The 24,577-nt window shown below is 44.3% G+C and overlaps 1 protein-coding gene across 3 annotated transcripts in view; it reads left to right on the top strand.

Moving 5' to 3' along the window:
* LOC140425439 (doublecortin domain-containing protein 2-like) overlaps nucleotides 1-24,577 on the top strand; it is a 293,077-nt gene that overhangs the window by 42,952 nt on the left and 225,548 nt on the right. For all 3 annotated transcript variants that reach the window (XM_072509709.1, XM_072509710.1, XM_072509708.1), the window contains 4 exons: nucleotides 7,410-7,486; nucleotides 11,063-11,194; nucleotides 14,009-14,155; nucleotides 19,490-19,544. In XM_072509709.1, the coding sequence (XP_072365810.1) occupies nucleotides 7,410-7,486; nucleotides 11,063-11,194; nucleotides 14,009-14,155; nucleotides 19,490-19,544 (411 nt within the window). The remainder of the gene's footprint in view (nucleotides 1-7,409; nucleotides 7,487-11,062; nucleotides 11,195-14,008; nucleotides 14,156-19,489; nucleotides 19,545-24,577) is intronic.

Below are 24,577 nucleotides of genomic sequence, written 5' to 3'. Positions count from 1 at the left end.
TTATTATAAAAGATCTATGGGCCTATCCAGCCTGTATATTTGTGAAGGCAGTAATTGTCTTTATTTAAGTTCAAACCACTAGTTTCAGAAGCAATTTCTCACCCTGAAACAGAATGTGAACTTCTTTCATGTTCTATCATCCTCTTACCTATAGGATGCTTTACTCTGAGATATTAATTAATACTTTCTCATTACACTTAGTAGGTCTAACATAGTCTTTTCCCTGGTTAGTTCCAGAACTTGTTGCCCTCAAAACTACCCTGAATACACTTTATGAACTCATCCTTCAGGCTACTTTTGTCAATTTGATTTATCCAATCTATATGAAGATTGAACTCTCCCATACCCATTGAAGTAGATACCTGAAGCCGATATCTGTTCTTTCCAGATGGCCTCATTATGAATGTTTGGCTTAGCTCCAGGAATGACCAATCCACTTAGCTCAGCAAGCAATGTTTACACAGGTTCAAGCGGCGTGCAAAAAAAAAAGGTGCCTGAGGAAGGAGCAGTGCTCTGAAAGCTAGTGATTCGAAACAAACCTGTTGGACTTTAACCTGGTGGTGTAAGACTTCTTACTGTGCTCACCTCAGTCCACGCCGGCATTTCCACATCATGTTAAAAGCAAAATACTGTGGATTCTGTATTCAGGAGCCCAGTATGACAAAGGGTACAAAGAAGAATCATATTGAATGCAAAATGTTAACACTGTTTCACTTTCCACAGATGCTGCCAGACCTATTGAGTTTTTCCAGGACTTTCTGTTTTTATCACTGCTTATGTTGTCAGTTTTGTGAGCACTTCAAAGACTTGCTGAACCTGTCAAGTCAATGACTCATTGATTTTGTACATAGTGCTCATTGGGAAAGTGGGAATGGAGGATGCGTGGAGTTTAATGGGAGATTTGGGAGCATGAGAGAGAGGGCATGAGAGATATGGGGGCATTGGGGTGAGGTTTTGAGGGCCTGACCAGTCATGATTACACTGGGCTGATGTTCCAGTAAACCAAGGCAGGCCTTGTAGCCTGTTATTCACCATCCACCTGCCTCGGTTGCTGTCTCAGGATCTACTCCATCCCTTGCCGGCCTCTCCAACACAAAAATATAGCGGGCACAAACCTCCTTAATGGAGGTATGTTTGCAGGACTGGGAACTGCCCCAACCCGCAATACCCGTCTCCTGGACAAAAATTCAGCCCTTTTATTTCAAAACCTTCCGTCAAATTTGAATAACGATACTTTCCTTCCAGAATTTGCTATGCACTTGTATGAGCATAGATTGGTTTTTGAGGTCTGACTTCTTGTAAATTAACTTGCATTCCCAAAGCACTTTTCACAACTTCAGGTTGTTCCATAGTGATTTACAGTCAATTAAATATTTTTGAAGTGTACTCACTGTTGTAGAAAATGCAGCATCAAATTACACACGACAAGGCCCCACAAACAACCATATGATAATGTTGTTAGGTGCTGGTTGACTGTACTGGGGAGAATTTTGCTGCTTTTCTTTGAAATAGTGCCATGGGATTTTTTACATTTACCTCAGAGGGACTTGGTTTAATGTTCTATCCAAAAGATGGTTCCTTGGGGGGGGCGACAGTGGTTATCACCACTGCCTCATGGTTCTGAGGACCCGGGTTCGATCCCGGCCCTGGGTCACTGTCTGTGTGGAGTTTGCACATTCTCCCCGTGTCTGCGTGGTCTCACCTCCACACCCCAAAAGATGTGCAGGGTAGTTGGATTGGCCACGTTAAATTGCCCCTTAATTGGGGAAAAAAATGGTTCCTCGGACAATGCAGCGTTCTCTCAGCACTGTGCTAGTCTTATCTTCTTCAGTTATGCGCTCAAGCCTCTGCAGTGGGTCTTTACTGTAAAATCTTCAGCCTAGGCTGCGAGTGCTACCATTGAGCCATGGATGAGGAATGCAATGTAAACATTACATTTTACAACGTTTAAAAGAATTTTTAAAAGACTTGCTGAGTTTTTCCACACTAATTGATTTTTCCTTTCCTCAGTTGTGTTTCTCTCTGTGTACTTGCTGAAGGTCAGCTTGTGAACACACATTTGCCTCCAGACTTACATCAGAAATTGTTGCAGGGTTCATGATTTACCTCATTCTGATGATTAAATATATTTTCCAGCTACTCTGAGAAAAATTGTTGTTTCCTGTGGGGGCATGATTTAAAGTTTCATTTGTCGTATGTAATATGATACAGTAACTCCTTAACTAAGCATCAACTTCAGAAAAAGTTATCCTCTTTAAACTTTATACTTAATAACTAATGCACAAACAAATGATTTACAGTTATTGTCATCATAGAAATGAGTTGTTGGGCATTTTGTTCTCCATTTTCCATTTGTGACTGAAGGTGGAGTCCAAAAATGCCAGAGGTGCATGGTGGATGAATAGCCTCCTGTGGTGCTGCTCGTACAACTCAGTTGTGAATCCTACACACCAATGCATGCTGGAAGCTGTAGCCTTTTATCTTGAATCACTTCAACGGTCAGCAATTGGTTTAAGAGCCTACATTTAAAGTCACAACTCAGCGCAGCGTTCTGACATAGACATAAGGGGCGGGATTCTCCCAGCCCGCACTGGGCCGGAGAATTCCCACAATTGCACCATGCCGCCCCAACGCCCGTTCACACCGTCGCAAAACGCGATGGCGTTTACAATGGCGTGGACACTCTGCCGCGGGATTGGAGAATCCCACCCAAGGTTCCAATAGAAAATATTGGCATAAAAATGACATGCTGTCATGTAGATAACACGATTTTTCATGTTTTAAATAAAATTTACTGAATTTTGTTACAAACCTTGAGTGGAATTTTACTGCCCTGTCGTGGCGGGGGTAGGGAGTAATAATGCTGAAAGCCGTTCAAATGCCCACTGACTGCGACGGCACTGGGAAATCCTGCCGGCGAGAGAGGCCGTAAAATTCCACATCATCAGCGAATTATCATAGAATCTCTATAGTGCAGAAGGACGCCATTCTGCCCATCGAGTCTGCACCGACCCTCCGAAACAGCACCCCACCCCTTCCGCCATCCTCTCTTGCATCGTGCATCTTTCCAAAGGTTTGTGTTCAGCTTAGTTGACGACTCAAGAAGCTGACAGTTTATTTTCTACTTGTTGGTCTCCATGCTATTTTTAACTCCGTATATTTGTTTCTTTGTCTTCAGTTAGACTAGTCTTAAGAGCCAGCAGGTTCTGTATTTCACACACGTGTGTGCTCGCCACTCTGCGGGAAACGGCTGAACATGCTGGCCCTCCCTTCTATGCATTGTGAAGGACATTATCCGAGATCACTCTCAGCGGGGAGAATTGAAATCTAGATGAACTCAGGCCTGAAAGGACTCTGTCAACCAACATCCTGAGATGGACATACATTTGGATAGTGCTGACAGCACCCTTTAGGCCTCTCATTTCTTACCTTGACTGACTGTCCTCAACACCTCTCTCCCCACCACACCGAGAATGCCAGGCCCTTCCGAATTCCATGCCCTCAACCCCATCCTTTGTCCTCTCCTGGATCACTCCCCATCCCCAGTTCCACTCCTCCATATCCCTCTCCTCCACCACCGTTTCACCCGTTGCTGGGTGTCTTCGCACAAGCTGCTACTCTGCTGCTCCCGTCCCTTGTGTCTGTAGAATTAAACCAGGAAACCCACTGGCCTTGCACACAATGGCACAAAGCTGACTGGTGCATGCCACCTTTAAACAAATGTGAACTGTGCGCCATGTGATTCTCGCAAGCTGCTGACTTTATCTTGAAGGTAGGACATAATTTAAAAAAAGGTTTTATGCTGTTAAGTACTAATGGAATGCAAATGTGTTACATGTAGGAACCCACCACCGGTCAGCTTGAAGCTTGACAGGCTGTTAGCTTTATCTCTGCATCTCAGCCTGCCATTAGGAAATTGAGATTATAAATCCCGCTTAATTAAGTCACCCTGCCCACCACATTTCCACCTCTTGCGGTCTCCATAAAATCCTCTTTAAGTGGTTAAATGTGGTCATTTGGAACAGCAAAGGCATTGTTTTGGAATTGATTATGTGAACAAAAATGGATGGGATTTTCTAATTGTGTCCGCCGAAAATCAGAAAATCCCGCTTTCCTCATGGTACTGTGGGTGCATCTACGCCACATGGACTGCAGTAGTTCAAGAAGGTGACTCGCCACCATCTTCCCGCGGGCAATTAAGGATAAACAACAGATTTTGGCCTTGCCAGTGACACCAGCATCCCATGAAAGAATAATGCGGGAAAAAAAGCACTTGTCTCAAATTGTTGCATTAAAATGACAGAGCATGTCATGAGCATAGTAAACATTTCTTATGATTATGTCCCCAATCTTTCATTCTGGGGAAGAAAAGCTTATGTTCGGGAGGAAGGAGAAAGACTTGGCCTATGTCGTGTAGCATTAACTCTTGTTCGTTAATTGACCAAGATACTTTGCTACTTTGGGTCATTGATTCAAAATTACCAAATGAGAGAGGCAATGGAGGTTAACTGGTTTTAACGGAACCGCTACCTACTATGAGCTGCCACCTTGAGGAGCACAAAGAATTTAAGGGAGATTTTTTATTTATTTTCAAAATATCTATTGGCTACTGGTTACCGACTGATCAGTTATTTGCAATTTCCAATATCTGATCTATTGTTCTCATTTACAAATTCCTATATTGTATAATAATCTTTATTGTCACAAGTAGGCTTTCACTAACACTGCAATGAAGTTACTGTGAAAAGCCCCTAGCCGCCACATTCTGGCGCCTGTTCGGGTGCACGGAGGGAGAATGCAGAATGTCCAAATTATTTAACAGCACGTCTTTCGGGATTTTTGGGAGGAAACCGGAGCACCCGGAAGAAACCCACGCAAAGACGGGGACGATGTGCAGACTCCGCATAGCCAATGACCCATGCCGGGAATTGAACCTGGGACCCTGGTGCTACAGTGCTAACCACTGTGCTGCTCTCTTGAGAAAGAACATTGCAGTAAAGTCAAAGTTGACACAGTAGTTAACATAAAATTATTTAAAATGGTATATGTGACAAACAGAAGCAGAAATACATCCAGAATAATAGATAATGAAGGGTGAATTGTGTGTGTTATCTTGAACAGGCTTTGACCCCTAAGGATGTGTTAAAGGCCCAAATCAAATACATTCACAGACCAGCATGTATTTTTCTTAATATCTACATACAAGGTTATACTGCATTACTTAACATATTTCAACCTGGCAGAATATGATTGCTGCCACCTTTCCTCAAAAGAATTGGCCCCGTTTGATGTTGATAATATAAAGAGCTGGTTCAACAGTGTCCACTCCATATAATTGGCTCATTAAATGGAGCCCCGTAAATAAACATTTTGATTGAAGTGTTTTCAACTTTCAAAAATCTATATGTATGGGAGTAATTTAACATGGAAATCTTGAGTGGCTTGTATGTCATAATGTTATAATTGATGGCAGCAAATGAATGTTAACCATGTGACATCTTTGAGAACCCATCGAAAGCTCTTAATCTTTTGATTGCAGAACTAATAATAATCTTTATTAGTGTCACAAGTAGGCTTACATTAACACTACAATGAAGTTACTATGAAAATCCCCCAGTCGCCACACTACGGCGCCTGTTTGGGGACACGGAGGGAGAATTCAGAATGTTCAATTCACCTAACAGCACATCTTTTGGGACTTGTGGGAGGAAACCAGAGCACCTGGAGGAAACCCACATATACACGAGGAGAATGTGCCGACTCTGCACAGACAGTGACCCAAGCCGGAAATCGAACCCGGGTCCCTGGTGCTGTGAAGCAACAGTGCTAACCACTGTGCTACTGTGTCACCCTAAATGGCATTATTTTGTTTCTCTTATCTCGAAGATTATTGCCCAGAAATTCATATGTTCCATGTCCTCCAAAATGTCCAGTAAGGCAGATAGAAAGGGCCTGCTCGTTATTTATTAGAAGCTCATTACCTGCCATCAAGATACAGGGCAAAGAAATCAATGTTCAATGCCTATGCCTGAAGCAATGTGATCTCCTATTTGCAAATGCAAAGCGCCTACCACCTGCATGGTCGGCCTCTAAAAGATTATTTTGTTCCAAAGCCTTAGGTTTACATATGGCTGTTATCTGTTTATTGTTATCTTTCCTTTTAGGTTGCCCCGTTTGTCACTTACCTACTCTTCACAGCTGACACTTCTTCGCAGTTTGTCTGTTTAATTAGAATGAGGCCGAGATTCAATGTCAGCAGTGCCTTGGGCCTCACTGTAATGGTGCAGAAATGGTAACCTACACACCCACCTCCTTCAGAACCTCTAAGTCCATGGCAGGGATTCTCCGAGCCCGCGCCGGGTCGGAGAATCGCCGGGGCGAGGGAAATTCCTGCCACGCCGCTCCGCGCCCGGCCACCGATTCTCCGGCGACTGGAGAATTGGCGCCAATTCCGCCTGCGCAGTCGCTGCGCTGCCGGTCGGGGACCGCTGAAATAGGCCCCCGCGGCGATTCTCCGCGGGCGACCGGCCGAACTTCCGCTGGCGTGGTTTACATCTGGTACCACCCGGCGGGAGTTTGGACCCACGGCCATGGTGGCGGTCCTGGTTGGGGGCCGGGAGAATCTGACTCCGGGGGGGGGGGGGGGGGGGGGGCGGGGAGACCTTAGCGGTGGCCAAGCCCGCGATCGGGGGCCACTGATTGGCAGGCCATCATGATCTGGGGGGGACCTACCTTACTCCGTGCGGGCCCGCTGTGTGGCTCCACCATGTCTGCGGTGCCCGCGCCGAAGTGTGCCGTCGCGCCCACTAGCTAGCTCCCTGGAAAATGGAGCATCACCCCGGACTTTCAAGGAAAAAGTTCGGAGTGATTGTCGCCCGTTTTCTGGTAGGCGTAAGGATTCTCCCAAAAGGGAGAATCCCGGCCCATATGTTTGTTTGTATAGACAGAGTGAGAGGAACTTTTGAATTGGTTATAAAAATAGAATTGTAAACCCTGTGTTCGTACATATTTTACACCAATTCATTCTTCCCCTCTAATAACGCATGTACAGCTGTTGCTTGGTTACCTTTAGTTGTGTAATTCACATTCTGCGTGCTCTGGCATCAAAATGCTCTTTTCCACCCTAGTGATTGTGGTAGAAATGTTCATGGAATATTAATGGAGAATAGAGCATATAGGTCTTGGCTGCACATCAATTGCATTGCCAATATATAATCTGTTTAATGGACAGGGGCTACTTAAAAGGCCGAAGGTTTTAAAGATTAAATCACATTTTGACACACTTACACCAAGTTTGTAGCTGTAGGAATTGAATGATAGGACTTTCACCTGAAATTTAAGACCGTTCAGTTTTGAGTCTTCCCAGTCTTCCCAATGTGTCAAATGATACCCATATCTTCTTAATTCAGGTCAAACCAGTTGCTCACAGCCGGATCATAGCATCAGCAAGATTTCGAAAGCCTACTCAAGAGCCTTGTATTATTTGGTGAGTACAGAACAGAGACTGTTTTGAAGGTTTAGATTGAGTTTGAATGGTGCTGCATCAAATTATCACACTATATGCATAGACAGTGAACAAATGGATTTGCTGTGCCAAAATAAATCTGAACTTTCACTCTATTTAAGTTTGTGGTATTAAGTTGACATGTAGCGAAATTCTCCCCAAAGATTTCCAAGTGTGGTCACTAGGAGGATTAGCACGATCCAGATCACAATGCACCCACACTTAAATCTTTTTGGAGCCAAGCGTTGTGAGACCCAAAGAACCCAGCAAGGCTGGATCCTCCGAGATCCTGGTGCCATTTTTAAAGGGATCCCCCTTTAAAATAACACTTCAGCTGGCAGGGCCCCCACCTCAAGTGAGTGTCACCTTGCTATGGATCCGATAAAGGCCTCCCCCCACCCCCTTTTCATGGCCCGCCTTTAGGCCCCGTGCCTTGGTAGTGCCAACCTGACCACCTCCTGACAGTGTCAACCTGGCATCGCCATGGTGCCAGGATGCAGTGCCAGGTTTTTAAGGCTACAAAGGGAATAACTCCATCCCAGAAAAGACTCACTATCTGAGCCCCTCCAGCCCAACCCAAGCCCACCACCCCCCCCCAACCCGCACCTCCCCTGAAGGACCCCACTTGTCTCCCTGGAGGTTACTACAGATCCCCTTGATCCCCTTCGGTGATGTCTGGTCCCCGTTTTTAGGGACTAGTAGTGATTTGGACCCACGGGACCTCCAGCTGGCGGTGGGAGCGGGAGCATCCCGGGAGGCCATATAATTCCACCTTCCACCTTAATCTTGCCAATGCGATTTAAATGAATGCTAATGAGTTCTGATCAGGATCTCGCTATTTCTTGGAAAGAACCTGACATCACCAGGGAAGCAGGCCGGGAGACTTGAGACGGGTGCGATGCCCAGCGAGAATCCCGTTTTGGGCCTCATGCCGGATTCAGCAGGCCAGTGGGAATTCCGACTATGGTTAACAGCCCTGGAGAATTACCTCCACAAGCTCTAAAGTTGACATCCAGATCTGAATTGGCACCAGATTGATCTGTTCGTAGAAATCCCGCGAGTTAGGCAATTTTGAACTATTTGGGATTTGGATGGTGTTTTGAGTGGCATGTGCTCACTTGTGTTAAGTGCTGCTTTGGGGTTCGATCGCAGCCCTGGGTCACTGTCCGTGTGGAGTTGGCACATTCTCCACAGGTCTGTGTGGGTCTCGTCCCCACAACCCAAGATGTGCAGAGTAGGTGGATTGGCCATGCTGAATTGCCCCTTAATTGTGTTGTGCAGCACTATCAGCGTGCTAAATGGAGGTGAGAGTGACTGCCCTTGACATCAAGGCAGCATTTGACCGAATATGGCATCAAGGAGCCACTAGCCAAACCGGAGTCAATGGGAATCGGGGAGAAAACTCTCCGCTGGTTGGAGTCATACCTGGCACAAAGGAAGATGGTTGTGGTGGTTTGAAGTCAATCATCTTGGCTCCAAGACATCACTGCAGGAGTTACTCAGGGTACTGCCCTAGGCCCAGCCATCTCCAGCTGCTTCATCAATGACCTCCCTTCCATCATAAGGTCAGAAGTGGGGATGTTCGCAGATGACTGTTCAGCATCATTCTCGACTCCTCAGATAATGAAGCAGTCAGTGTCCAAATGCAGCAAGACCTGGACAATATTCAGGCTTGGGCTGACAAGTTACAATTGTGCTATACAAGGGCTAGGCAATGATCATCTCCTACAAGAGAGGATCTAACCATCACCCATTGTCATTCAGTGAGAATGCCATTGCTGAATCCCCCGCAATCAACAACCTGGGAATTACCATTGATCAGAACCTGAACTGAACTAGCCACATTAATATTGTAGCTGCCAGAGCAGGTCAAAGCCTAGGAATTCAGCGGTGAGTAACTCGCCACCTGGCCCCCCAAAGCCTGTCCACCATCTGCAATGCACAAGTCCGGAATGTAATGGAATACTCTTCACTTGCCTGTATGAATGCAGCTCCAGCAACACAAGAAGCTCAACACATTCCAACGTGCTTGATTGCTACCCCTTCCACAAACATCCAATCCCTCCACCACCGACTAACATTGGCAGCCATGTGTACCATCTACAAGATGCATTGCAAGAACTCTCCAAGGTTCCTTAGGCAGCACATTCCAAACCCATTACCATCTAGAAGGACGAGAGCAGCAAATACCAGGGAACCCCACCACCTGAGATTCCCTTCCAAGTCACTCACCACCCCGACTTGGAAATATATCACCGCTCCTTCACTGTTGCTGGGTCAAAATTCTGGAACTCCCTCCCTAACAGCACTGTGGGTGTACCTACACCTCCAGGACTGCAGCGGTTTAAGAAGACAACTCACCACCACCTTCTGAAGGGCAACTAGGGATGGGCAATAAATGCTGGCCAACCAGCGATATCCACACCCCGTAAATCTATATTTTTAAAAAACCAATTGGAGAGAATATGTGAAGGTGAGAACTTTGTCAAAAGATAAAAATGGTGGGGTAGAGTGAAAGAAAAGTTTCCAATCCCAGTTCTCCCCCATGCCATCATCTATGTGAGGGTAAAATCACAGAAGTTACTTTTCTTTTTAAAAGCTTCAATATGCGCAGTACACAGACCCACCAATCCCAAACTTTTTATGTTTGGCGCTGTTCTACGATTTTTGCTAATGTGATGAAATTACCTACATTCTGAATAATTCTGTTTGTTTCACTAGAAGTTGCAACTTTAACCAGCATGAGAACATAAAATCCTCTCCTTATCTTTCTTTGAAATTGAATATATTTGCTTTTATCCCGTCTTACTTTTTCTGTTATACCGTAATGACTACTGATGCAACAAAATGGCACTGGTGTTAATCAAATCTACACATCTACTCTGTATTTTCCATCGACTCCATCAAATAAAAACTTCTACTGGGCTGTACCGTTAATATAATGAAAATTAATGTTACATTACAACAATAGGATTTTATTTTGGGTTGCATAATACCCATTGATCCAAGAGCACTCCGTTTACCAGGTCACTGCCTCTTTTCAATAGGACTTTGTTTTTCCAACCCGGTGACCACATACATCTACAAAATGAACAAATCCACCACTTCCATTGCAAATTCCCTCCGCCGAATCTGTAAGCAATTACATAACATTGTCCTACACGCTGCAGAGATGTCTGGACAGGAGAATATAGTATATATGGAGTGGTATTATTTCTTCCTGCAGGCAACCAGGCTGAATGACTGGCTGTATGCAGGAAACCTGTTGGGGAAAAATAACACTGATTGGGAAAACTACTCAAAACAGCCTCCCCTGCCTATAAGCCATGTTCAGCTTAAGGTGTTGCCTTTCTAGATATTCTAGCATGTAGCAAAGAAAGTTTGTATTTGGAGCAGATAATAGATACCCTTAAGAGAAAGGAACATTATAAATGTTTGGGTAGTGGAGACATGAAAGTCAACCATACATTATGTAGTGTAAGGATGTAGTACTGCGTATTCTTTCTGTTTAAATGTCCCAACTGTTTTCATTGTTACACATTCCTCTCTTCATTATAGTGTGTTCACAAATGGAGACCCCTTAAGTCCCGCAACCCGACTACTGATTCCGAAGAGAATACTGGGCCAGTGGGAACAGGTTCTTTCGAGCATCACCGAGAAAGTAAATCTTAGAACTGGAGCTGTAAGAAAGTAAGCTCTTTAAACAGAATAATCATTCAATGCACTGATGTTAAGGCTGTTGGTAGGTGTATGATTGTGCAATTAGTGAGTGAATTTCAACTGCATTATTTGACCAATGAATTGGACATTCATTTAAAAAAACAAAATGTATTTTATTACAAACATGTATCAAAACAGATTACAGCAAATAAACCCCCCCCGGGAAACATACTTCCCAGCAATCAACTATACAGTCTGTACAGATTTTTTCACTCTTCCCCGCAACAAACAGCTCCTCAAACACCCCCCACCTTTTCTCAAACCCCCCTGCAGAGCCCCATAACTCCTATTTTATCTTCTCCAACCGCAGGAAGTAGTACAGGTCGCCCAACCAAACCGCTACCCCCGGTGGCGTTGCTGACCGCCACTCCAGTAATATTTGCCATTGTGCACTCAGAGAGTGTGAAGGCCACGACATCGGCCTGCCTCCTCTCCGTGAACTATCGCCACCAAAGGGTCTGGGTCCACCTCCTCCACCACTATCCTGGCTAAGACTGTGAACACACCCGCTCAGAATCTTTCCAATTTTTCACAACCCCAAAACATGTGCGCATGATTAGGAATTGGACATTCATGGCCTCGATCGCCATGACCTCACTTAGGAATCCGTGACAAAGCTGTTCTGTTGAAATAAGGCGAATGTTGTGAGTGATTTCAGTGCAAGAGAGGAGAATTGCGAACCTGTTCAAACAAATGGCGCAGAGCTTTGTTTACAAGTCGCATGCATTGGAACAGATCACATTTTTGAAATCCAACTGAGTGGACTGGGTTAGACCTTGACTGTGCCAAAGTGCAAAATGGGTGATTGTGAATCTACAGCCTGTTTCCACCCCTCAGAATATTTATTTCTATTGAAATCAATTGTACCATGTTTTACACCCATCGATGTTGTCCCCTGTTTTACACCATTGCACAAAGCCAGGACCCACTCCATGAATGGGGTAATGAACCTCTTTTACACTGGAGTTGATTGAAATGAAAATCAGCTGAGATGTAAAAGGGATTGCTGATTTCCTATTGCCTGTCCATCAGCATGAATGTTAAAATGGTCCCAAAATGGGCGATGTTCATCAGGTTGCATGAACAGAGAGGGTTCCTAACAGAAATTACCTGCGATAGCAGCAGAAGAGTACAATCAACTGGAGATGCATTAAGTGAAGATTCAGCACGTCGCTGGCATTGGAATTCATGACAGCAACTTATTTCATCTTTAAATTTAGGTTTGCTATGCTTCATCAGCTGGAAATCAATAATGAACAGAAATATATGTCGCACAATGGGTAGCAGTGACTGGACGTCACTTAAATTCAAGCTCAACTTGTGTTCTGTTGAAATGCAGGCCCAGTGCAAATCAACCCAAGTTGTACTTACACTTACACCAGTAGGAATAAGCTTTTCTAACCAAAGGTGGTGATTGGTTTTCAAGGAGGGAATATCAAACTTATTTTTATGAACTCAGCGGCCAATGTTAGGTTTTCACTCTGGGAACACCAAACTTGAGATTTATTTCCCTCATGAAATCACAGATCTTTGTTGCTGTATTGGTTGATTCTTCAGTGTATAATTTCTGTTATTGACTGATTTCCACAATATTTCTGCTTTCCTTTAGTTAGCTGTTGCTGTGGTTTGGAGGTAAGGACAGTGGGTTCACATTGTGAAATGGTGCTGGTCTCCCCATTATTTCAAACCATTCATTAGTTCCTTATTTATTTATATACCATTGAATATTATGGGAACTATCAGAAGGTTACATTTGAAGAATTTTGCAGTTGCATATATGCCAAGGAATCATTTGATCTTAGAACACCTTTAATGCCACTGTAAACAAAGAAAGGTACATTTATTTAGCATCTTTCATGTCTTTAGAAAGTTGCAAGGTACTATGGCGTGATTTAACGAAAATAGAATCCTGTTTTGGGTGCGTATATCAGGGTCTTTCGGCACCGAGAAAGGCACCGCTATCAAATGGGAGTCTTTTATTTTTGGCCTCGGCGAGAACGACCCCACCAAAGCCGCACTTGCCTCACTTCCTGCACTGACGAGTGATCCCTGAAATGGACACCTTATCAGTGCCAGCCTGACACCCTGGCCGTGCCACCCGGCACCCTAGTCGTTGGAGTGCTCCAGTCCTTGGAGTGGTTTTTGAAACATTAACTTTGTAATTCGGAGGTGAAACTAAGCATGAATAGTCCCAGTTATAGGGAGCCAATATCATCTTTTTATTTGTATCAGTGGGGTGTCTGCAATACCAGTTTCTGAAACATGTGTCTTGTTCAACCCATGGCAACCTCAAATAGTAAAAATTGTGAAGACCGAAGCCATTGCCTTTTGGGATTTGCTGCAGTCTTAAACCACCCCCTCCACCATGCTCTATAAATGCTTTAGTCATACTCATATTATCAGATATATATAAAAAAAACATAACGACTTTGAAAAAGATGTCATTGTGCACCAGGTTTCTGAAGGTTTGTCACTTTTTCAAAGCTGACTGTACAGCCTAATGTATAGGTTGTGAATGCATTTTAATCAATCTTCATCAGAATTCTTTCACCGCTAACACAACAAGCTAACTGATCATACAGCAGCTGAATGATGAGGCTATTATTGCACACTCTAGGTTGCATCTATAATCCCAAATGCTCATTAAAAAATCGAAGTCATTGTATTTATTTCACTATTGCTTTCAGCCAAGACTCAAACAAGTTTTATGTTGTGCAAAATCATAATATAAAACGCACGTTACTACCTCGTGATAATTTGATGTTTCTACTTAATGTTTTCTAGGCTTCATACATTGGATGGAAAGTCCGTCAATGATGGCACTGAACTGGAAAACGGAGGGTACTACGTAGCTGTGGGCAGAGATAAATTTAAGAAGTTGCCATATGGTGAACTGGTTTTCAGTAAAGCATACCCGAGAAGATCTATTGGGTACGGATAGCCCTGTTAATGTACTATTTTAAGTGATCCTATTTTAACGGAATTTCCTTAATTTATTTCCACAGTAATTGTCATTATACCAACATTGTTCTGATGTTGCATTTATCGGAGTCAACTTAGATTTCCAAACTATCTGCTGAATATTAGGGACTGTCTCTGCCAGACGAAGGTCAAAGTTACATGGACAAGTAAAGGAATGTAAAAGAGGGATTCTAAGGAGGAAAGTAACATAGAAAGGGGATTCATCTACTGTGGTGTCTCATTCAGAGCAGTTTTGATGAATAACTAATTGCCCAGCCTTGAGCACGAGATGGAACAAGAAGCCCCATGTCCTTGGAAGTTTTAAGAAGTCTATTGCTTATTACATTTCTTGGTGATTGCACCTTTGTATTAATTTCTCACAGGGAATGGAATATGTTGGCTTGCCCCAGTGTTGTGACAGTGGCTCCAGACCACAACAGGCTTTTTGGTCACAAATTGTGCAGGCTGATCCTCACAGCCTATAGCTGGTTGGTTTCATATTCAAGAGCTCTTGTTCTGGAGTGGGCCTTGGGAATTCACTGAAGAAGGGCGAGGATAGAAATCCTGAGCATCATCAGCTGTTAAGGAGCTAGATTTAAAATGATTTTGCCTCTTAAACACTATGCTCGTGGCAATTGTTTTCTTTTGCGTTTGTCGTTTTTCAGTTCTTCAATCTTTCCAAATGGAAAAGTAACTCTCAAAATGATTTTGGCGTAAAAATGGATTCTCCGGCCTTTCGGCGAATGCGATTTCGGCGATCGGAGAATCCCGCCCTGTATTGGGGAAAAGTAACTCTAAGAATGTTTGTCCCGTCAAGCTGCTGAGCCTGTGGCTTCCTGTTTAATGGCTGGTGACGTAGGAGTACTGTTGTGCAGGATATAATTGAGGAAAGTTGCCCCGTTTGATTCTCCAGAACCCTCTTCAGAGAAGAACAATGCACATAGCATGTCTCCATGGAGGTGGTGTATACACTACCCATAGAACGTGGCATCAGATCTGGATGACGACATCGTTTACAGAGTCTGCTAGGTTAGGATTATCAAATAGTATTATCTGCCACCTGCATGACCCAGGTAGCAATGCTGAAAAGCGATGCCTGTTAGTTTGTTGCAGGTGTACAGTTGGCCCAACTCCAGCCCTCACAAAATGCTTGCAACTCTATATTGCTTAATGTGCACACTCCTACTCCATGAGGCTGAAACTTATAGTTGGGAGACTTGGTGCACTTTAAGTACTTTCACATATAATATGATTGAGATAAAACAGAGTTGATTAATCCTGAGCCACAGGATTATGTTTGTGCACTTGTAATTCTTCGGCATGCCCAACTCCTACTGTGCTATGGGGTAGAGTTGCCGAGTGTTCTGCGTGCATATGCGTGCGTGCACGTGTGAGTGGATGGTTGTGTGGTTGCATGCAAATATATTGTCTTCCATGTGTGTTATAGCCTCCTGTGTGATTACTTTAGTCATCCTCAAATGTATTAAATTCAAACTTAGATGCAGCTCCCCAGGTAGCATTCTCAGGTGCAACTGAAACCGAGAAAGGAGTTCATATGTTCAGGAGAGGAGCTGAGGAAATATGTTTTTGTTCACGCATTGTCAAGGCCAGCATTTAATGTCTATCCTTAATTGCCCTTGAGAAGGTGGTGAGCCGCCTTTCTGAACTGCAGCAGCCCATGTGGTGTACGTACACCCACAGAGCTGCTATGAACGATGTTTCAGGATTTTGATCCTGTGACACTGAAGGAACGGCGATATTGTTTCAAGTCAGGATGACTAAGGTGGCACGCTGGTTAGCACTGCTGCCTCATAGCACCAGGGACCCATTTAATTCCAGACATGGGTCACTGTGTGGAGTTTGTACGTTCTCCCCGTGTCAGCATGGGTCTCCTCCGGATGCTCTGGTTTCGTCTCTCAGTCCAAAGGTGTGTAGGATAGGTGGATTTGCTGGACTAAATTGCCTCTTAGTGTCCAAAAGGTGAGGTGGGCGTACTAGGTTACGGGGATAGGGTGGGGGTTGGACCTAGGTGGGATGCCCTTTTGGAGGGTCGGTACAGACCCGATGGGCCGAGTGACTTCCTTCTGCACTGTAGAGATTCTATGATATGTGGCTTTGAGGGGAACCTGTAGGTGGTGATGTCTTCATGTATCTGCTGCCCTTGTCCTTCTAGGCGGTAGAGGTTGGAGGTTTGGAAGATACTGTCGAAGGAGCCTTGGTGGGTTGCTGCCGTGTATCACGTCCTAATAATAATCATTGTTAATGTAACAAGTGGGCTTACATTAACACTGCAATAAAGTTAATCTGAAAATCCCCTAGTCGCCACATTCCGCCGCCTGTTCGGGTACAGAGGGAGAATTCAGAATGTCCAATTCACCTAACAAGCACGTCTTTCGGGATTTGTGGGAGGAAACCGGAGCATCCGGAGGAAACCCATGCAGACACAGGGAGAACGTGTAGACTCCGCACAGACAGTGACCCAAGCAGGGAATAGAACCTGGGACCCTGGCGCTGTGAAGCAATAGTGCTAACCACTGAGCTACTGTGCCGCCCTTAGTACAGACAGTTGCCACTCTGTGTGGTGGAGGGAGAGAGTGTTTAAGGTAGTGGATTGGGCAATTAAGCGGGTTGCTTCAACCTAGAATATAATTGTTTTTGGCTTACAAATGACTTCATTCCAGGCTTTATTAAAAAGAGACCTTGTGGGAAATTCAAAATAATGGTTTGTGTAAATTGAACAATCTCGCCGCGCGTGACTTGGTGATGTGACGAGGCCATTGAATCTCTCGAGAGGTCTCTCGTGAGATTCATTCAAATATTGCGAGATGTCATGATCTGGTATTTCGCCCTCGCTGGCGAGATCCAGATATACATATTAGGCTCATTTAAATATGTCTACGCCCAATTCTCTTGGAGCCTGGGAATTAACGGCCTCCCCAGCGAACCCTGGCCCAGGCGCCGTTTAGAACTGGTCCACTCAAACATGGATCAGGCATAATGGCACTTGGGGAGGGGTGGGGTGTTTCAAGGCCATTGCAGACTCCTGGGTGGTCACAGACAGGGCAGGGTTGCCCCCTGGCTCTTCCTCTGGTACCTGGGTGCCATGGCACTGTCAGCCTGGCACCTTGGCATTGCCGCCCTGGCACTGGCAAGCACTGCCATCGTGGTAGTGTTAAGGGTCTTGGCATGTGGGAGGCCATGAAAGGGGGGGATGAGGGGAGTATGAAGGGTGGGTGGTGGGATGAAGGGCGGATATGAAGGGATCTCATAAAGGTTGGGGGTGTGTTAAAGGTGGGGGTCCTGAAGGTAGGGCTCCCAGAAAAGGGAGGTAGGGAGGCTTGAAAAGGGGACCAGCCACCGGCCCTATAGCAGGGTGCCCTCACTACCCCCCCTTCCCCAAGTGTGGGGAGATTTCCCGTAGATGAGGGGTGTGGGGGACCCTCAGACCCATTTAGAGATCGGGGCACCCTTACAAAATGGCAACCCAATCTCTGAGGAGCCGGTCTGGCTGGCGAGTTCAGCTCTCCAGTGTTGAAAAAACCTCTGAATGTGGGCTTGACCGAGGAGAAACTGCCCACGGCCCCAGAAAATGACTAAGTGTGGTTGAATAGCAGTGTGGAGCTCACCCAAAAAGCCGGCCAAAAACACCCATCCAAACCCAAGAGCTTTGGCAATCATTCATTATGATATGCAGGTAAAATATAAAAAGCACTAGGAAATACAGGAATAAGTGGAAACATTGTTCCCAATGTCCAGATTTTCCCAATGTCTAAATGGGCAACAAGTGAAAGGACAGGAGCAGACAATGAGGGGTTGAATGGCCTCCTTCTGAGCTGTACTATTCTATTCTACAAGGGAGTTTACATAAAGTTAATTCTACAACACTGAAACAAGCCATTTGGCCCACCAGGTACATGTTGATGTTTATGTTCCACAGAAACCTCCTCCCATCTTTCTTTATCTAATGCTTCACTATGACCGTCTATTCGTTTCTCCCTTTTGTACTCCCCTCAAACCCATCTATTCTATTTGCTTCAAAAACTCTCCACGTGGTATAGAGTGCTCACCACTTTCAGTAAAGAAGTTTCTCTTTGATTCCTTGTTGGATTTATTTGTGAGTATCTCATATTTATGGCTCCTAGTTTCGGACTCTCTTACCAGGAGAAGCACCCTCTCTCCATGTCTACACTGTTGAAACCCTGCATAATTTTAAAGATCACTATCAGACCATTTCTCTGTCTTCTCCAGGTTTTGGTATCATTGTTGCATTATCTCCATTGGACTCTAGATTGTAATTGTATGGTGGTTAAAAGTTTCTTTCCAACATCAAGAAATTGTTATATTTTATATTTGTTGCAATTGTAAAGGTCCTTCCTATTCCTTCTTTATTCTCTTATTTCCCCTTTCTTTTATTTTTGTCATTACATTTTTGATCCATGGATGGTTTATGGACATGCTGATTAAAATTCAGATTTTCTTGGGGTATGGAGACAGGTTGGTATGGAGACAGGTTTCCTATCCAATTAGAGCCAGTGAGGGTGGGAATGGAGGGGGATCAGATTAAATAACTCATTTTGACATCCCACAGCAACCATTACAGGCTACTCTGGAGGAGCAGAAACTGTGCACTGTGCCAAAGTCTTCAACTCCTCCAAGGACAAGTGAGATAGTGAGGTGAAGTGAGATAATGCAGGAGAGCTGGAGGACCAGCAATTAGGGCAGGATTGTCCCTTGGCTTTATTGATCTCAATGTCCTGTCAAGAGGCCACCCAGTGGGGGAGCGTGGTGCATAGATCTGAGACTAAGTTTGCCTGGTTGGAGATTGCAACTGATGCTGTGATGGCAGAAGTGAAAATTGTGAGATCCTGGATCCAATGCTAGAAAAGGTCCCATGACTTCAAATGTTCTGTCAAACTGAGTGCCACCACCAATCTGTTGGATAGGTCACAGTGCTTGTTCTCTCCAGCATACACTCCAGTATATTCGGGGTGCATGACATTCTTGAAGATGGGAGGTGTGTGTGCCCAGGGTAATTACTCTCCTCATAAATGGCCTTTTACCACATGGCACCAATTTTCTTTTAGGCCTCCTGCTGTCCCTGTCTTCAGGGGGTTATGTAATATTTATTGGATGAATATTTGAAAAGGAAGAATGTTAAAAATAACAATGGAAGTGCAGTGAGATGGCATTCCATCCTCCAGACAGACAGAAGTAACATGAACATGATGGGCTGAACAGGCTCTTGCAATTTTTATATTGAATTGGTGTATTGATCCAAGAGTTTATCTTTGGTTTCCATGTTAGATCGAAGGCTGCATCACTTCCTCCAATTCCTGGATCTAAGAAGAGTAAAGAACATGTGAGTTGTTGTGTCAGTAAATTTCAATTTTTTGCCACTGTTTTACTGAAATGTGATAAATGGGAATTGTAATAATGCCTTTTTTCGAGTATTTGGGAGTAACAGCAAGGCTGTTAAACTGTTTTCAGATTTATTCTTCCCGGTCTCTTCAGTTGGTTCTCTAAAGCCATACAGCATCTATGGCTGAGGTCAGGTGGGTAATCTCTACCGAAGTGTCCATCAATGCGGTTTTGAAGCTAATTACCGGGGAACATAAAGAGTGGTTTAGTTGTGACACATTTTTCCCGTCATGGGAGAGGCTCGGCTTTTGCCAGATCACCGGCCTTCGCCATCTGCTGAACCGACCATCTCAGGTCATCATCTCACATCTCACCAATCTGTGGCATTGCATCTAACTGAATTAAGGGATTTACTCCTGAAGATTGGGACCTAAAACTAAACAACTCAAAGCTGTACTTTTGTAGAGTATAAGGAAATTAAGCGATAAGGGTACAGTATGAGAAAGTGGAGTGAAGCTAGAAGATTAAACATGATTGTATTGGATGGTAGAGTAGGCTAAGTGCCTAATTGCATACCCCAGTTGCATATTATTTTCTTATATTCTGTTATCTAAACTTTAAGACTATATTACAAACTTGAAGAAACCTCTTGCTGTTGGAACCATAATTGTTCCTGGATAGCATGCACTAACCAGTGGCATCATGGTGCTGGACTCCAAGTAGCGATGTTACTGCTCCCTCCAACGACACTGTCACAAATCCATTTGGCCCCAATACACGAGCTTTTGGCTAATAAATGTATACTGGGGCTATTTGGCTGTGCTAAAATCACTAAACCAAAAGTGAACCTGTATTTTTAAGTGAATGAACAGATACCTTGGTTACTTCTGAATGATGGCTTTCGATTTAATCCTCTGAAAGAAATATTATTTTAAAGAAAGGCCTGTTCACTTTAAGGAATTTTACATCTTGTTCAGTGGCTCATGTGCACCGTACCCAAATGAATCGGACACTGCTTAAGTGCAGCAAAAAATAATGGGTTTAAATTTAATTAACAGATACGGCTTAAGTTAAGGCAGGACGGGCAGCACGGTGGCGCAGTGGTTAGCATTGCTGCCTCACGACGCTAAGGTCCCAGGTTTGATCCCGGTCCTTGTTCACTGTCCGTATGGAGTTGGCACATTCTCCCCGTATCTGCCTAGGTTTCACCCCCACAACCCAAAGATGTGGAGGGTAGGTGGATTGGCCACGCTAAATTGCCCCTCAAGTGGAAAATATGAATTGGGTACTCTAAATTTATTTAAAAAAAGTTAAAGCAGGACTGAGAACTGGTTAAAAATATGTAACAGGGGACTTCCGGTGGCGGCCATGGTGTGAGTGGTTGCACATTTGGCAGCTCCCGCTTGTGGCCATGTTTTTGGGCATTTTCCCCTATTAATGGGTGGATGCTTTGATGGAAAAAGGTGCAGGAATGGTGGAGGAAGAGTTTAATCCACCGGTGGATGGACTAGATGAAATATTATTGGGCGACGAATATAGCCATGGTTGATATTGTTATTTGCACCAAGGTAGTGTGTGATTGGCAGGGAGGTGACTCAGTGTGGGGGGGGGGGTAGGATGCTAGGCGCCATGGGCGGGTACTGCCAGGCTAGCTGTGTGGAGTAGTTCACAGAAACGCAGTGGGGGGTGAGCAGGTGTATTGCTGGGCGTTTGGATTGCTCTGTGTGGGCGGAGAGGAGGGGGACTGCTGACAGGTGAGGGATTTTGTCAGGAAGCATGTACCGACCTTTCCCCACCTCCCACCCCAGGGGCTACAGGACAAGGTGTCAAAAATGGGGGTAGGTGAGGGTAGAGTGTTGGAAAATAGGAGGTAGGGGAGTTGGGGAGCGGGAGGTGGGATTGGATTGGATTGGTTTATTGTCACGTGTACTGAGGCACAGTGTAAAGCATTTTTCTGCAGGCAGCTCAACAGATCATTAAGTACATGAAAATAAAAAGAAAATATATAATAGGGCAAAAAACCGGGTACACAATGTAAATACATAAACACCGGCATCGGGTGGAGCATACAGGAATGTAGTGTTAATCAGGTCAGTCCATAAGAGGGTCGTTTAGGAGTCTGGTAGCAGCGAGGAAGAAGCTGTTTTTGAATCTGGTTTGTGCGTGTTCTCGGACTTTTGTATCTCCTGCCCGATGGAAGAAGTTGGAAGAGTGAGTAGGCCGGGTGGGAGGGGTCATTGATCATGCTGCACGCTTTCCCCAGCCAGCGGGAGGTGTAGATAGAGTCAATGGATGGGAGGCAGGTTTGTGTGATGCTGGGGTGTTAGATATTTATTTGTTTTGTTTATTTGCATTCCTGTTGTGTTTAATGTGTTATGGGCCATGGTTTAGAGAACCCCAAAGTGTATCATGGAGTTCAGCTGACCCACAACTTTTAATAGATTGTGGTTATGGGGAGCACGCGGATATACCTTACAGGTGTGATGCACCAGAGATCCACAGTACTTTTAAATTCAAACAATGTTTATTTATGAAACCAGTTAACACTTTATAAACCCACAGTAAACATCTTAACAACAATCAACACCAATCCTCCCCACAGATACAATATTCTAGAAGTAAAGCTTAATCTTTCCTTATTAACATCCATAAGACAAAATACCCTTTTTAACACAGAGATCAGGTTTAAATTCACTACTGAGAGCAGTCAGCACTTTGAAATCACCCAATTGATCTGGAGACGGTCTTTAGTTTGCAGAGAGATCCTTATACAGCTCCTTGTTTTGCCTGCAGCTATCCAGCTTTTAAAATGAAACTAAAATACACCCTGTAGCAAACAGCCTAAAATGAAAGTAAAGCAGACAGACAGCCCAGCTCCACCCACACTCTGACATCACTGATAAACACCAGTTTCTTAAAGATACATCCACTACAGCTATTTTTATAAACACCCATTTCTTAAAGGTACTCTCACATGACAGATGTATGAGGAACGGTTGAGGACTCCGGGCCTGTACTCGTTGGAGTTCAGAAAGATGAGGGGGGGGATCTTATTGAAACTTACAGGCTATTGTGAGGCCTGGATAGAGTGGACGTGGAGTGGATGTTTCCACTTGTAGGAAAAACTAGAACCAGAGGGCAGAATCTCAGACTAAAGGGATGATCCTTTAAAACAGAGATGAGGAGAAATGTTTTCAGCCAGAGAGTGGTGAATCTGTGGAACTCTTTGCTGCAGAAGGCTGTGGAGGCCATGTAGCAGGGATAGAGTAGGAAATAAAGGTGGGAGGATGGCAATAGTAATCAAAGATTTAATTCCAACACAAAAACATAACACTGGTTTTGGAAATTATGCAAAACATGAAGCGGTCAGCATGGTGGCACAGTGGTTAGCCCTGCTGCCTCACAGCTCCAGGCACCCGGGTTCAATTTGGGCCTCGGGTGCCTGTCTTTGTGGAGTTTGCATGTTCTCCCCGTGTCTGCGTGGGTTTCCTCTGGGTGCTCCGGTTTTCTCCCACAGTCCAAAGATGTGCAGGTTAGGTGGATTGGCCACGCTAAATTGCCTTTAGTGTCCAAATTTTAGGTGGGGTTACTGGGTTACGGGATAGGTTAGAAGTGTGGGTTTAAGTAGGGTGCTCTTTCCAGGAGCCGGTGCAGACTCAATGGGCCGAATGGCCTCGTTCTGCACTGTAGATTGGAGTTAATTAATAAGAATGGAAATTATTTTAGAAGAAGTATATTATAGTGTTAGACAGTACAAAGGAATGTGGACAAATATGATAAATGCAGAGAAAATATAACCAGAATGGATAATCTTCATTTTCAAACAGTGATTACAGGAAGAAAAATGAAAATGAAAATAAATCGCTTATTATCACAAGTAGGCTTCAAATGAAGTTACTGTGAAAAGCCCCTAGTCGCCACATTCCGGCGCCTGTTCGGGGAGGCTGTTACGGGAATCGAACCGTGCTGCTGGTCTGCCTTGGTCTGCTGTCAAAGCCAGCGATTTAGCCCTGTGCTAAACGATTGTAATATTAAAGAAGGGGTGGAAGTTTTACAGTGTATCCTAGAATGCCTTTTTTGGGTTATTATGGCTATGGTCCAACAATGAAATAAACAGCACAAAACCAAATTGAAGCTAATGACATGGGGCAAGAGAGTAACATATGAATAGGGGAACGTTCTCAGAAGAGAGCAAACAGAATTTGATTTGGTCGGATGTACAGGTTAAAAATGAGCGAAACAGCGGGTGTATGTTATTTGAGTAGAATAAAACTAAACTAAATGAGGTAATAAAGAAAATAATCCAAACAGAGAATAAACATTAGCAAGATGAAAAGTCTTCAAGCTCCAGAAGATTAAGGTACAATCCAGACATAATCCCACAAAGAAGTCAAAGATGAGAGAGCATAAACTGGAGTTGTATGGATACAAATATTAAAATGAGGCTTAAAAAGGTGGAGTTGTAAAAATTGCAACAGAAAATCAGACTGAATTTAGGAGATGGCGAGGCGAAATTTAAAAAAAGAAGAAAAATAATTGGCGGAAAATGGACTTGCGGGAACTAGAAAAAGATGTTATAAGTGCTTAAAAATAAAGGAATAGTGGGCAAGAAAAATCTGTAACAGCCTTTAAAACATTTGGGAGAAAACAAATGAAGGAAAGGATGGTGGAATGGGATTGTGTACTTAGCTCCCAAGGAATCCGCACAGCTGTGATCCAGCAGAGGGCAGTAGAGCGGAGCTGCTGATTGGCTGTTGTGGGGGCAATTTGCATACGTCTGTTGTGCTCACCCTCACTTGAAGGTGTACCTGAGCAAGAGACCCTAGCTGTTCAAGTGAAGACCAGCATCCAGCAGAGAGCAGTAGAGCGGAGATGCTGATTGGCTGTTGTGGGGGCAATTTGCATATGTCTGTTGTGCTCACCCTAACTTGAAGGTGTTTTGTGGAGGAGCTGTTGTCAAGTGACACTTAAACCTGATACCCTTCTTCAGTGTTTCCCTCCCAACCCCCTCCTCTAACGAAAATTTAAAAAAAA

This window comes from Scyliorhinus torazame, chromosome 6 (assembly GCF_047496885.1).
Source record: "Scyliorhinus torazame isolate Kashiwa2021f chromosome 6, sScyTor2.1, whole genome shotgun sequence".
NCBI classification, from domain to species: Eukaryota; Metazoa; Chordata; class Chondrichthyes; order Carcharhiniformes; family Scyliorhinidae; genus Scyliorhinus; species Scyliorhinus torazame.
This window is presented reverse-complemented; position numbering and strand designations above follow the sequence as displayed.